Here is a 14,730-nt window from a genome sequence, read left to right on the forward strand (position 1 = left end):
GACTTAAGAGACTTAAGCATCTGGCTCACTGCGAGCTAGATGGTTTGGAATAGGCTAGAAAATCTACACAGTTATTGATTTTTATTCTTCCACTGCCCAGGCTAAGGTTAGTTCTCAGGCTCCTCTTCTGTGGAACCAGCTCCCAGTTTATGAGGCAGACACCCAGTCTACTTTTAGAACTAGACTTAAAATGCTAATTTTTGATAAAGCTTATAGTTAGACTGGCCTAGCTTATCATGATCTATCTCTGTAGTTATGCTGGTGTAGACTAGAGGAAAAACTGATCACTTTTTCTCACTTTCTTCCTCTACTCTTCTCCAATTTAACTATTTGCTGTTATTTCAGCTATTAACTTTTTGTTTTCTTTCAGTTATTTTTCTCTTCATAGAAGCTACACCAGGTCTGGTGTTCTGATTGGCTGTGATTCCTTCCTGGAGGAGGGTATCAGCTGATATAATGCTGCCATCAACTAATCATTCTCCCTCTTCTGCTATAAACTTTTCACTTAAATGGACATCGAAATAATCCTAAATCAGTTCATCTGTTTATTCTTGTGTCTCTGCTCTGTTTCTCAAGCCTCCAGTTGGTTGTGTCAGATGGACTACTTCCAACCTTCTGCTGGAGGTTTCTTCCTGTTAATAGGGAGTTTTTCCTTTCCACTGTCACTACATGCATGCTCGGTAAGAAGTACTGATGTAAAGTCAATGACTACATGCAATTTGCTGGGTTTCCTTAGATAGATCCTTTTAAGACTATTTTGGAGAATTACTGTACTGTTTGATAACTAGGATCAACTGAAATGTATATATAACTGAATTAAAATTATTGTTTTTGTAAAGTGCCTTGAGACATTTGTTGTGAACTGGCACTAGATAAATTAACTGAATTGACTTGTTAATAATTGTTGTTACCTTGCCTTTCTGGGACCAGAGGGGAGGTTCCAGTTGACCTCGTGGTAGAAGTCCAGTTTCCAGACAGGAGAGGAAGGCCAGGAGGTGACCGCCGGGGGGAAAGTGCAGTGGCGGCCTCTGAATCCCATCCTGACTGACGAGTACCAGCGTCCCACCACAATCAGCTGCATCATGGAAATAAAAAGTTCATAAAATAAAAAGAATGGGATGAAAAATAGAATGTGTTGTGTAGCACAGTTTTTCTCTGTTTCTCCAAGAGAGGCAAATAAGCATTGACCAAATATAAAAGCCAGATTTTAAAGCTGCAGCAATTTGCACCTTAAGAGATTATTAGTCCAATCAGGCGACAGCTTTTAAAACACTATTATCTCAGTTCAAAAATAACTGACAATATGTGTACTCACGCCGTTGGTGACAGTGGATGCAAACAATCTGGCGCAGAGGAACAGTCAGTGCATAGTCCCAATAAATACTGAAAGTGAAAAAAAAGTTTTCAGGTTCAGAGGCAGTCGTTTTAGATCAGATCAGTTGCAACATGTCACTAAATGCTTCTCTTTTCTAAGAGCTGTGATTTCTGAGTTTGGCCCAACCTTTTCTCCAGGTCGCAGTCCCCCAGCGTACCATTGATGAGCTGGTTAGGTGTCCACTTTAGCGTGAGGTTATCCCCAGCTTGATGGAGTGACAAATAGCCCCGTAACACCTCCATGTCCTTTTTCTACCATTTCAGATGGAAGAAGGAGAGCTTAAGTGTTGAGATCAAAGTTCAGAGTTTAGGGGGGAATACTGAGGTGCTTTGTCAAAAGTTTTGTTTTTTAACAGAATACTGTAAAATGGTTACACCATTAAGAGTTCCTCCTGTTTTTCATTTTTCTTCACATTTAAATATTTCAAATCATCCTATTAATTTTTACATCAGGCAATCATAAACTGAGGAAATAAAATTTTAGTTTTTAAAGGGGCAGTATTGTATATTTTGCAGCCACATAGTGACATTTTAAAGCACAATTAAGTAACTGTTAACTTCAGTTGTTAAAAAAAATGCTGTATATGTTAAATATGACTTTAAAAAATTTGACTTATTGAAACTGGGCCTCTGTCTTTAAAAACTCCTGCTCTTTCTGAGGTGTATTCAGGGAGTCATCACAGCATGGCTCCTCTATTAATCCTGTAACAACATTTTTACCAGTGTTTCACTGGTAAAAATGTTTCACTGAGAAGTAGCTCCTATAATGAGCTACTTCTCATGAGCAGGTGTTTGCTAATTGCTGCTGGCTAGTCTGAAGGAACTGAGTGGGAAAGTTGTGCTTTGTGAGGCAGAAGCCTGGACATTGCAGGTCTGAGGAGGATTCGCGCCTGGAAGGCGGGGCTAGGTCCACCCACATGTTATGCATAGCAGAATATTTGCCTTGGAGATTAAAGGATTTCTTAAACAGGCCTGAAAGAATCAAAGCAACACTTCAGGTATGTTTTTGGTCAGGGAATAACATCATAACATGATGTAAAGTTAAAAAAAAGCAGGTTTTACATAATTCTGACTCTTTAAACAATCAAACAAGCCACTCTGAGACCTGACTACTGACTACCTGACTACACTGCAGATTCTACAGTGGGACCTGTAGAATCTGCTAAGAGTCCAAAACAAAGCCACACACACTAATAATACATTGTCTGTTCTTTAGCTCTGGTTACGACACTATTTCAATAAGCTCATGTAGAAATTATGGAAGACTTGGACCAATGCACAAATTCTTCTCCAGCACCAAGATTCTAAAGTTAAGGTCTGGACTTTGTGGTGACAATTCCATGGTAAAATGATTTCTCATGCTCCTTCAACCACTTTTGCACATTTTGAGCCACTAAGATTATGGATTAATTATATTCTAATATGCCTATGCCACCAGAGAAGCTGATGGAATTACCAGGCCTTTCTGGATATTCAGCTAATCAAATGACTGGAGTACATTTTGTTAATGTGCTCCATTTTGTTAACATCTTTTAACTTCTTTTTTTGTTAACTTTTTTTTTTTTTTTTACCACAGAATGTGCTTGGAACATAGTTTAAGAAATTAGGAGCTACTCACTGTAATCAGTGAAAATAAGACAGCAACTCTCACCTGGAGTTCACATTTAGAAATTGTAAACATCTGTATGGAGACCAAGCCTTTTGCACATAAAACAACAAAAAACCATAGCTCAGTCTGGGCTGAGGAAGCTGTGCTAGACTGAGGAAGACATCACCCTCCAGTTGCAGAGGATCACTAAAGAAAACATGGTAACATTTTATCTGAGGGGGCGTGCATAAGACTGACATGACACCATCATAAACTTGACATAACACCTGTCATGAACATGAAAGAGTCTTTATGAATGTTTATGACTGTTGTCATGATGTGTCATTTGGTAAATAATGACACTTTTAATGCAAAGTTGCAATAAAAGTCCATTAAGAGTGCCATATCTGTCTTATGCATATCCCTTCAAATAAAGTGTAACCGAAAACATTCAGAAAAACTACCAAAAGCACAGAAACTGTACAGGGCTGAATACATCTGCATGGACCAGATCCCTTACATATTGAACTGAAACAGCTCTATATGTGAAACATATTTTCACAGTTTGTTTTGAAACACAATTTATTTTAATATAAGATGAGTTATTTTTTTTGGTCTATTTGGAAAAAATTGTTTGTACCAACGTTAAATTGATAGGTAAATGGGAGCGCACAGTAGCACATCAAAGATTAGAATAGAATAAAATGAAATAACTGCACAACTGAGTCAAGGGTACATACTTCCAAAAAGGATATTAACTGTTATCTTGTCAACTGTTGGGCACACTTACATTTAATATATTTTCCTAAAAGAAAGTTGAATTGTTCCCTACTTATTTATTTTTACAAAACAGGAGTGCTAATGAATGTGGTCAGCATTGTGTACAAGAGTTGGTCACAGAGTGGCAGAGTCGTACCGGTTGCACAAGGACGTTGTTTTTGCCGTACAGGAGGTGTGTTCTGGAGTTCTGATGAAGAGACTCCACATACTCTCTTGCCGATGCAGCAAACCTGTCTTCTGACATGCTCCCACTGGACTGCCTCTTACGGATCTGAAAAAGGATGTTCACCCTTTAGTTTACAACAGGATGTCTCTCTAACAGCAAACATCCTGAGATTTGATCTAAATCATCCTCCAGACTCACCCCCAGAGCCGGTCGACGGCCTGATGACACATCTAGGCTGCGGTGGGCCCCGTGGATACGGTGGCGCTGAACCAGCTCATTAGCTGATGGGTCCGTCCAGAAATGATCGGAAGTTTTCAGCTTAGTGTACTCCAGGGCACAGGGCCCCACTGCAGATACAGAGTATAAGCAGAAAACACACTTAACAGGAATTTGTTCAGTTTAAACCTCCCAAAATATGGGTAGGGTGGTCGGGAAATGTTCATTTCTCATTTACAGTAGTTGCAAAACTATTCTGCACACAAGAACAAGTACGGGGTGCAGTTTGTAAAGTTACACAGTAATGAATATACTGTAATTAAGTTAAGTATTTAGTTTGGAAAAAATATCTAGTTTGAAAATGAAATGTTTAGTTTGGATATTAAATGTATATTTTGGAAAATAAATATTTTGTCAGGACTCTGGATTTTTGGGTTTGGTTTTGCTTTTGCATCTTATTTATCATTATTCTTTAGTTACCTTAGGTTCTGTTATTCTTGTATACCTGAGTCTATGTCTAGCTTTCTTTAGTGATTGTAGTTAGATTTTTTTTATTTAATCCTTCCAGTTATTCCTTATATTAGACTCCCTGTAGTGTTTCTAGTAATGTTTATTTCTTAATTATTTCATCACCCTAGGTTCAGTTATTCTTATATGTCTGATTTATGTATACCGTTCTTTAGTAGTTCCAATTAAGTTTATTAAGTCCTTCTAGCTTTCCCCTGTAGTGTTTCTAGCTTTTCTTATCTGGTTATTTTAGGTTGAATTCTGTTATGTCTGCATCCATACCTATCTTCCTTTAGTAATCCTAATTAGGATATTTCTTAAGTCCTTCTAGTCCCTGTAGTATTTCTAGTTTTCTTCCTCTTATTTTTTTTACTTTAGGTTTAGTTAGTCTTTTGGTCTGAATCTTTGTCCATCTTTCTTTAGTAATTCTAGTTAGGCTATTTCTTTGTTTACATCTTCTAGTTATCCTAGCTCTATGTTCCGTAGTTCTTATTGTTGTTAGATTAGCCTTGTTTCTGTTTAGGTTTGTTTAAGTTTTTCCCTCATGTCTTTTTCTCTTCTAGCTTATCAGGTTTTCTTAAGTATTAGAAGTATTTTCAGCTCCCTGGTGTTTCCTCCCTTTTGTCTTCCCCAGTATATCTCCTTAGCTTCCCTGTGCCAACTACTCACACCTGCAATCGATCATCTCATCTACTTAGCTCCATTGGTCCATTTGCTACCTCCCAGTATTTAAGCTCCTCTATCTCAGTCACAACCCACCAGTCTGCCTTGTTGCCATGATCATTACTATGCTAGTCACCTGCCTTGTCTCTTCCTGTGTCTTTAGTTTGGCTTTATTTTTGGATTTTGTTTTCATGGACTCATATTTTGTAAGTTTGTTTCTTTGTTTTGTTTCTTCATTAAATCTTTAAATGAAACTCCACCATGTCACTCGCCTGCTGCTTTTGGGTCCACACCTCAACTACATCATGACAAATTTACTCAGTTAACAAACTAAATATTTAATTTGGAGCAAAATATTTAGTTTGAAAATAAATAGTTAGCTTGTGAACTAAACACTTAGTTTGGAACTATAATGTTTATAAATGTATAAATTGCATGATGAGAATATGACTGAAATATAAACACCCATTTTTTTTCTGTGTGACTTCATAAACCCCATAAATAACTGCACACATAAATATACTAGTATGGAAGCTTAAAACTTTATGTTTAGTTTCTTGCATTTTCAGGTCTGAGTTAGCCCTGAAGTGTGAATCATATTTTTTTGTGTTTTATAATTTGTCCTGTTTTTCATTGTTGTGTATTTCATTCTGTAGTTGTGGTTAGTAATTTGTTGATGTGGTTTGTACTTCAGGGCTACCTGAAGTGCAAATTAATCCTCCATAATACAAATTGATTAATTATTTTGCACACCGTGTATATTAAACTTTTCAATTTAAATTTAAAAGCCATCGAAGTTAAAAAGAGAAAATTAGGATGAGAATATAATTAATAAACTGAGGTATTTTACACTGCAAACAGCATGTGTCTGTTTATGTTGCTCTGGGTTTCCACTGCCATCCATAATCAGACACTGCTGTCTTTTTGTATCTGGAGTTACTCATATTTTTCACAAAGAATCTCTCTTCTGGTGGTTTTGGAAAAATATTTGTGTTTTTCAAGCATTAGTTACTCACCAAGCAAGGCAGCTAAGATGGGCCCAAAGACTGGGTCATGCATTAGAGCTTCCCTTTCATAGTATTTACTGCAGAGATAAAATGAAATGAAAGGACCAGTGTTAACGTGTGTTGGCTGTATGAAGGGAAGATGTCCTGTAAAGGTACACAAATGATCCCCGGAACTGTAGGAGTTTTTAGAGACTTTGCTTTTACTTAAGTATGAGCAAATGTAAAAAACTAACAGGCTCAACATGTTTATGAACATAGCTTCCAGATGGGAAAAAGGCAAGGTTAAAGTATTTAACAAAGACATTTATTTTATCTAAAATATGCTTGATGTAATATATACGTAAAAAGGCTTGTGTATATCTTTCTCAGCTGATTCGATTTTACACAAAGAAGAAAACAGGAGGAGTTGATGAAAAGGTGGACCAGCTTTATCAGGAAGAGGTACTTAAAAATACTTTTACTATACTGTTAGCATTGTAATTCCCATTGTTATGTATTTTTTAAATATCCTTTAAGGACAAAAACCACATACATACAAAAAGAGGAGCACCCCTGGCTGGCCTTCTCGATTACCTTAGAGAGGAATCTTCAGAAATTTTCAAAATATGCAAGGTATGTTATACTTGGGGATTACACTAATTTGCCAATCAGAATTTTAAAAATAGGTCATAATGAATGAAGTTTAAAATAAACAACAACAAATGTAAAAGGTAGCTGGTGAAGTGTATTTATTCTCACTTTTATGTCTTTGATATGGATATTATTGCTCAATAACTCTGTCTGGTGTTGATTTCAAAATCAACACCAGACAGAGTTGCTCATACAATTGTAACGTATCTGTGACATTACGTTTGCCCGAGGAGTGGGGACAGCAGTATGGAGTCTTCACTTATTGTAACAAGGTAAGTTCCATGTTAAGATTATTATGTTTTTGATTATTTTTTCTGGATGCATTAATTTTCCGTTTGTGCAAGAGTATCAATTCATATACATACGTAGTTCGCTTAGTGCAAGTTTATTTGTTTGAATATCACGGTATATACGACTGTTTAGTACAGGGGTGCTTAAGTCCAGTCCTCAAAAGCTACCATCCTGCAACATTCAGATGCTTCCCTGCTCCAACACACCTGAATCAAATGAATGGCTCATTAGCAAGTCTGTTCAGAGCTGATCCTGGTCTGTTGGAGTAAGGATGCATCTAAAAGTTGCAGTAGCTCTCGAGGACTGGACTTCAGCACCCTTGGTTTAGTATTTTTGTTAGCAACTAAAGCTAGCCAAACAGGTGTAGCACAAGGTGTCGGGTGGTTAACCGAACATTAAAACTCTCAGAAAAATCTGAAGGCCATTTGAGTTAGCATTATTTAAATTAAAATTTTCCCTATATTGTCAGCTAAATAAAACACACTCATTTCATCTTGCTTCATCCTGTTCACTGCAGCTTCACTAAGGCAGGTCTTTTTTGGGAGGTCACAACCTGTAACAATCATCTTCCAGTTGCTCTTTATTTCAGAGGGAGCAACACAGAAGCTGACATTTAATGTGGGCGTCATGTCAGATGAGATGTACTAAATTGCTGCTATGTGCAGTTTCCATCTTCTCAACAGGAGTATCAAGAATTTTAATTCTGATGTTTACATCAGAATCGTGGCTAAGCTTTTTTAATTAAAATGCGATCACATTGTTCTGTCTGACAATGTCACAGACTTCAGGTGTGAGACTCTGATCAGAGTATGGACAGCTCATCCAGCAGACTGTTGTTGTTAGCCTGACAGAAAGCAGAATAAAGCAACCCATGAGTCAACTCTGAGAATCACACATCATGCAGTGAACTGCTCGGTTTTCAGCAACAACAAAACAGGAGGAAACAGTTGGGTCAGTGCAGTGCAAGTAAGGGAAAAAAACAAGTTAAAACATAAGAATCACCTGGAGTTGTCCACAATGTGCTGGACTATCTTATCCAAAACCTTCTCAAAGAGAGCCGTACGGACCCAGATGTGTTTGATGGCCTGGGCAGAGAGAGGTTGAGGGGGGCGGCTGGTGGTGGAGGAGCCTTGTCTTCTCAGAGGTTCATGGCCAACGCTCTGGGCTCTCCTGTAGGGCACAGAGCAAAGCAGGTAACAACCAGCCTGGAGACGGGCTGGACGGGCTGGACGAGCCACCCATCCACGACTTCTACACCTGCTCTCACTCTCAGTAAAACCAGGAAGATAGAGCGCATCATCCACCTTCCACTGCCTCCCTGCAGCTCAGGGAATTGACTACAAAATACTGAACAGCTCAGCATCAAAATACATTAAAGATCTGCTGTGGTATCAATCTTCCAGACCTGTCTGGTTCTGGTCTGCTCTGCTCTGCATCAACAGAACCAGAACCAGAACCAAACATGGAAAGCCGCATTCAGTTTTTATATTCCTCTAATCTGTAACAAACTTCCAGAAAACTGCAAACCAGCCGAAACTCTGAGTTCCTTTAAATCAAAGCTAAAACCCACCTGCTTTTATTTTAAAATTAATGGAACTTGATCAGTCACATGAGGACTAGTTTCCAGTGGTCAACAGATGGGAGGCAGAGTACTCAAAGAGACAGGGCAGCAGTTCTTCACTGAGACATTCACGACCAACAGCCATCCACACATACTCACACATAAAGACAATGCATTATGGCCATTTAAGCTAGTTTTTGGACTGAGTGAAGATTCCTGGAGAGAACCCATGTAAACTCTAAAGCACATTATTCTCTGTGAAAGATCACAACTGTTTATCATGCTGAATAAAAGCTATCTTTATAGAATCACTAGTCTGGAATTGCCTTCTTGTGCAATTTCACTCACATACATACTCACATTCATTCACATGCAATTTTACTCACAATTCAAATTCTCCCATACAGCACAGTCTGGGCGTTCTCCTCTTCACTCAGATTTTCAACCAAGCCAATCAACGAACAGAGAAGTTGTAAACAATGATGTTGATTTTCTGCACAGTTTTAGAATTACAGTCTGCCTTTAGCTTTAGCAATGGCAGCAGAGGAAGTGAATGAAGTCGTTCAGTCCATGTGGGTCACGCTTCCAAATATTAAATTAACATTAACAGCTGCCTTGTTCTCTCTTTTCTCTTTGCATTGTAGGACACTTGTTTGCAGTGTAAGCAATTTATGGTAAGGTTCATAGTGTTGAACTGGCACACAGACAAACATTAGCATTTGGGTAAAATTTAAAACCTCAACTGAGGCATGCCTCCTGGAATCATTGCTGATAGCTCCAACCCTGTGGACGAAGCAACAGCCTAGAACAAAGGCTGGTTTCTACTAGGCTCCAGAATCACTATTTCTGTTTAAGTGACTATAAAGCTTTAGTTGAGATTAGGGCTAAAACAAATAACTCATTTCTTATGAGGGGACATGATAAAAAGCATCCTCCCATGCTCATCTTGTAGTAGATTTCTTGATGGGATTTGATATATAAAATATTCATTAACTCATGCAAATTTGGATGTCAAAGGATTTTCACTCAACCATAAAGTTTGTTTCTGATAGGAAATAAGTCAGAAATCTATCTAAAATAAAACATAAAATTCTTCAAAAATTAGTCTGAAAAAAGACATTAAAGCAATCCAACCCAAACTTTGTGGCCTACATGCATTATGCTAACCATGCATGCTCATGAGAGACCATGTTATGTGCTTTGGGCACATTGTAATTATTTTTATCTATTTTTCTAGATTGTTTTATTTATAGACTTTAGTTGAATTACTTTTTTCAGTTTTTTTCTTTAATATTTTGGAGTTTAGATCATTTCTTATTTTTGTAATTAATTTGATTACATTAGGTTGTATCACTGTTTTTCTAAAGGAAAATGAGACTGGAGCAGAAGTTTGCCTTCCAGCAGGACAATGACCTGATCGAAGCATGTTAAAACAGTCCACTCAAATCCACGGCTAAACTTGAAAACTGCTGTTCAAAGTCAAGTCTCCAAGTATTCATGTAATGAGCTTGAGCTATACTGTAAAGAAAAATGGTAAACAATTTTAGTCTGTGCAAAGCTAGAGGAGGCATGGCCCAAAAGCCTTGCAGCTGCAAGGATTACATTGACTCAGAGGGGCTGAATACAAATGCACACCACACTTTTCAGATGTTAATTTGAAAACAAAGAGCAAAAAAGGCACATGCACCATGTTCTCATGACTTCATTATTACAACCTACTTTGTGTCTATCACATAAACTCTCCAAACTAAAAACATCAAATACTTAAGTTCAAGGAGAACGAATATCTTCGCAAGCCGAAGTATGTTGAGGTACCAATGCCAAGACAGATAAAGACCATGAGGAGGCAGTGTGTAACAACACTGCTTCCTATTTGAATTCATCAAAAGTCATCAATATTTAACTACCATTAATGATTTAGTACCTGTCCCATGTCAGACAAAATGGTTTATGTCATGCTGATATCAGCTGGCTGGAGATGGTTATGAATTTGCAGGCAGATGATCTTTGTTGTGTGGAGAGATGAAAACTTAGATACAGACTGAGTTTGATGTGCCCGGCTCCAACAGGAACCAGACGCATCCACTTACACACACCAACTTTGACAAGCTAATGAGCCTGTGTTTATATGTCTGTGCCAAGGGGTTCAGCTGCTGCAGTCACGAAGTTAGAAAGGGTGTGCGTGCGTGTGTGTGTGGGTGCGTGTGCTTGCGGGGGTGCACTTGCATGTGTGCGCGTGCTCGAATGCAAGTGGGGTTTCAGCTAAGTCACGATTTTTACAGTCCCCTAACACAAAAATTGTGTGTGTGTGTGTGCGTGGGCCTGTGTGTATATGTGTGCAGAGCACTACAGAGGATGTGAGGAGGAAGATGTAAGAGAGACAGAATGCTAAAAAGAGGGACTCCTTCAGTGTGTGAAGAATCTAAGGTGGACTTTTCTGTTTAGATGAAAAGGAATGAAAGCACATCTTTGTTCATACCTGAACATTTATTCAAGTTTTAGCTGGAGGAGAAAGAAAGCTCTTGCTACAAACTGTGTAATAACATAGCAAAATCCAGCTCAGAAATAACATAAAGACAATAAAAGAGCTAGAAAAATTCTATCTGTGGTGAGCTATTCTGCAGACATGATTTCCACCAGGGAATTCAAGATAGTTTCAAGATAGTTTCTAGATTGTAGCAAAAGAAAAATCAAATAGAATTAGATTTAAAAGTCATTGACAGATGCCTTCTATTTAAAATTATTTTTAAAATGCTTCACATTTAATCTTTAATTAAATTCAGTTTGTTTATATAGCTTATATGATTAGATTTTTTTGTAAAAAATCTTATCAAATCATCTGTCTTTAAGAACACTGGCCTAAAATGTCTGTATTTGTGCAAAAATCAAATTTTTATTTAATCTTTTTGTACATTCACATTGTCGCAAACCTCTGGTGATAAATGTGCAAAAATATTTCTATTTTTGAACATGTCAGACTAGTTGGTTTGCACAAACAAGGTCTCTCATAATCAACCATCTTTTTACCATAGCTGTCAGTCATATTGAATCCACTGGGCAGTCCATGAAGACATCCCAAATTAGGGGATGCTCAGGGTTGTTCATTATGTTCTCTATTATTTGAAACATTTCTCACTGAAAAAACAGTTCTAAGTTCCAGGGCTGTTACCAGAACAGACATCCTTCTTTATTAGTTTGTTTGGTCTTTTAAGTCATTGGATCTGATGCTGCTACCCCAGCAGGAGATTGTTGTGGAGAGCACACTCTCCACAACAAAATAAAACAACATATGCAACATCTTGCTGAAAAAAACTGAAGACCCAGGCTTGCTCAAGAAGTACAGTCTGCTTTGTTCCTTCTTGTAGATGGCTTCACTTTTGCATCTGTTTGTGGTCTGTTTGTCAAGTATTCACTGATCCAGATGATTGTCGAGGGCTGCACCTCTGTCTTCTGGACAGTGTGAAATAGTAAATTAGACTGAATCGCTTTAAATGCGCCTACAGAGATGACAGATCACAATCCTCACAGTGCTGCCTGCTTTATCCAGAAGCAGGCAGCACTTCTGGATAAAGCAGGTAGGCTGAAGAAAGTGCATGATGGCATCTTCAACTATACTTCTATGGTGATAAGCAAAAAGGCAGGGGGTCCTGATATGTGTTAGTTTGCTTACTCAGGTGGACCAACAGTAGTCTCTTCATCCTCATTTTTGTTCTGTTGGAGCTCACTCTCCAAGCTTTTGCTCAAGCAAAGGAAAAAAGATAATATGTGCTTAGACAAGTAGAAGTCTTGTAGTTGATGTTTCTAACATTTTCTCTGATACAGCAGCTGACAAATAGTTGAAACATGTAGCAGAAAGTGAGCCATGGTAAAATTCTCTAGGTGTTATCATAAACACCTGGGTGTTGGTGACCATTCAGTGTGTTGCCGTTTGATCCTCGTTTGATAAACCTTTTTCTTTCTGTAAATGGGCAAGATACTTCACCCACCTTGCCTGCTGGGTGTTCAGAGGGTTTGCTGGCACCAATGCATGACAGCCTCTCCTCTGTCAGACTGGTTCAGGGCAGCTGGGGCTACTGTCCAGTAGCTAGGCGCCATCAGTGTGTGAATGGATGAATGATTGAATGTATGAAGTGCTTTGGGGTTCTCTGGACTCAATAAAACGCTATACAAATACAAGCCATTTACCAGAAATTGATTGGGGTGTTGTATCATCAGGGTTGGTTAAATAACCCTGATGATAATAACCCTATTCTCAATATGGACCACAGCTTATTGCTAACATTTCAATATTCTCGCTGCAGAGGTGATATTCCCTTTATGTCCTGAAAACCCCCCCCCAGCTTTTACTGACAAACACTGCTGATCACCTCCATTATTTCTTCTTCTCCTCTTCCAATCTCGAACTCACTGTGTTATTATTATACCATGCTGGGAAATGTTGAAGCCAAGGATACAATCCTGCAGCCATGTCTGAGTGAAACAATTTTACACACACATCAGTGCTTGAAGTTCATCCATTTTATTTTCCATATTTCTCATTTACCCAATAGAAGTGATAGAACAGATGGTTTGCACTTCATCCTTCTCTTTCTCTGCTTTTCTTTTGCTCTGTATCCACAAATCCTTCTTTTTAAAAGATTTGGGGTCAAGGTTGCATTGTAATTGTCTTCATGTGTCTCTGACACTTCATATCTGAGTCCATCACTACACCCATCTGCATGCTGACTCTTTGTCTTTTGGTAAAAAAAGAATAACTTCAGTTATTATTTACCTTTCAACTGAAGGTAAAGGCCTTCTGACAGGTTTAAGCAAACAGAAACTTAATTTCAGCCTGTTTACCCCTCTTAGCACCAAACCCCATCCTAAACAGACATAAACACAGCAGACCTTCCCCTCCTGCTCTGCTATGACTACCAGTCCCTTCTTTTCCTCTGCTGATCTTTGTTCTTTTTCCACCAAGCCCTTTGTTTTTGTTTTATTTTTTGAACTCATCTTTTTGTGATCCTAATAAAGCAGACTATGTTACCATGGTAACCAGGGCAAAAGGGAGATAGAACCCTGAGGTAGTATGACAGGAAGATGGAAGTTAACATGACTCAGCATGTGTGTCTGTGTGTGTTTGAAAGCAGGGATTCTGGATGAAGGGTGTGAGTTGTGGAAAGCAGATCTCCACACATTTACAGGCTTTCATGTCTGGAGAAGTCAAGACCAACACCGCTGATTCATCACAAGCTACTCAAACTAAACTCCCCATCCATATTCGTCTTGTACTTTTCTTCTTTGAGGTATTAGCTGGAGAGCCAGAGCTAAAGCCACAGTGGTGGACTGTTTATGACACCCAACGCTTTCTGTCCTCCATCTCACTGCAGCCCTGGAGAGCTGTGGAAGCCATGTGGCACAAGCTAATGGACAATTAATGGGGTTCTACACAGCTCAGCTGGTAGCTAAGTGCCTGCAGATCAAGCAGTTTATCATCTTTGTTTTGAGCACACACACAAGACACAATTATACACACCTCTCATGGACATGAACGCCTGGGCGCAGTCCCCAGGCCTTTCTCAGAGTTTACACAAACTGTGCAGCATTAAAGACGCAGTCCACTCAGCTGTCAGGTGAATTAGTGTCAGTTACACAGAAAGCATCACATGCTGCACAAAGTATGCCCAGAGAATTATTAATAAAACTGGCATTAAAATGGAACATATAGTTATAAAGCACAGTTATGTAGAACCTTGTCATGTGTATTCATGATGTATACTTTTTGATGTATGAAAATCTGAAAAGTGGGAAGTGTGTTTGCTCATCTAAACAACAATTTTAAAATTTTGCGACGGTTTTACATTTGGACTCAGTTCTAGACTTTGACTGAACTATTCTATATTGTGAAGTGTATGGCTAATAGGTATCCTGTGAAAAGGTTCTACTACCTGAGCTGTGGATCTGCAGC

At 38.5% G+C, this 14,730-nt stretch overlaps 1 protein-coding gene across 9 annotated transcripts in view; it reads right to left on the bottom strand.

Annotated features, from left to right (window-relative positions):
• The window catches only part of sgsm2 (small G protein signaling modulator 2), a 106,805-nt gene that overhangs the window by 30,134 nt on the left and 61,941 nt on the right, over positions 1-14,730 (bottom strand). For all 9 annotated transcript variants that reach the window (XM_032545896.1, XM_032545897.1, XM_032545895.1 and 6 more), the window contains exons 4-10: positions 8,225-8,392; positions 6,311-6,378; positions 4,107-4,255; positions 3,879-4,013; positions 1,502-1,626; positions 1,316-1,383; positions 912-1,075 (exon numbers count right to left, since the gene is read on the bottom strand). In XM_032545896.1, coding sequence (XP_032401787.1) covers positions 912-1,075; positions 1,316-1,383; positions 1,502-1,626; positions 3,879-4,013; positions 4,107-4,255; positions 6,311-6,378; positions 8,225-8,392 — 877 coding nt within the window. The remainder of the gene's footprint in view (positions 1-911; positions 1,076-1,315; positions 1,384-1,501; positions 1,627-3,878; positions 4,014-4,106; positions 4,256-6,310; positions 6,379-8,224; positions 8,393-14,730) is intronic.

Source organism: Xiphophorus hellerii, chromosome 18, assembly GCF_003331165.1.
Source record: "Xiphophorus hellerii strain 12219 chromosome 18, Xiphophorus_hellerii-4.1, whole genome shotgun sequence".
NCBI classification, from domain to species: domain Eukaryota; kingdom Metazoa; phylum Chordata; class Actinopteri; order Cyprinodontiformes; family Poeciliidae; genus Xiphophorus; species Xiphophorus hellerii.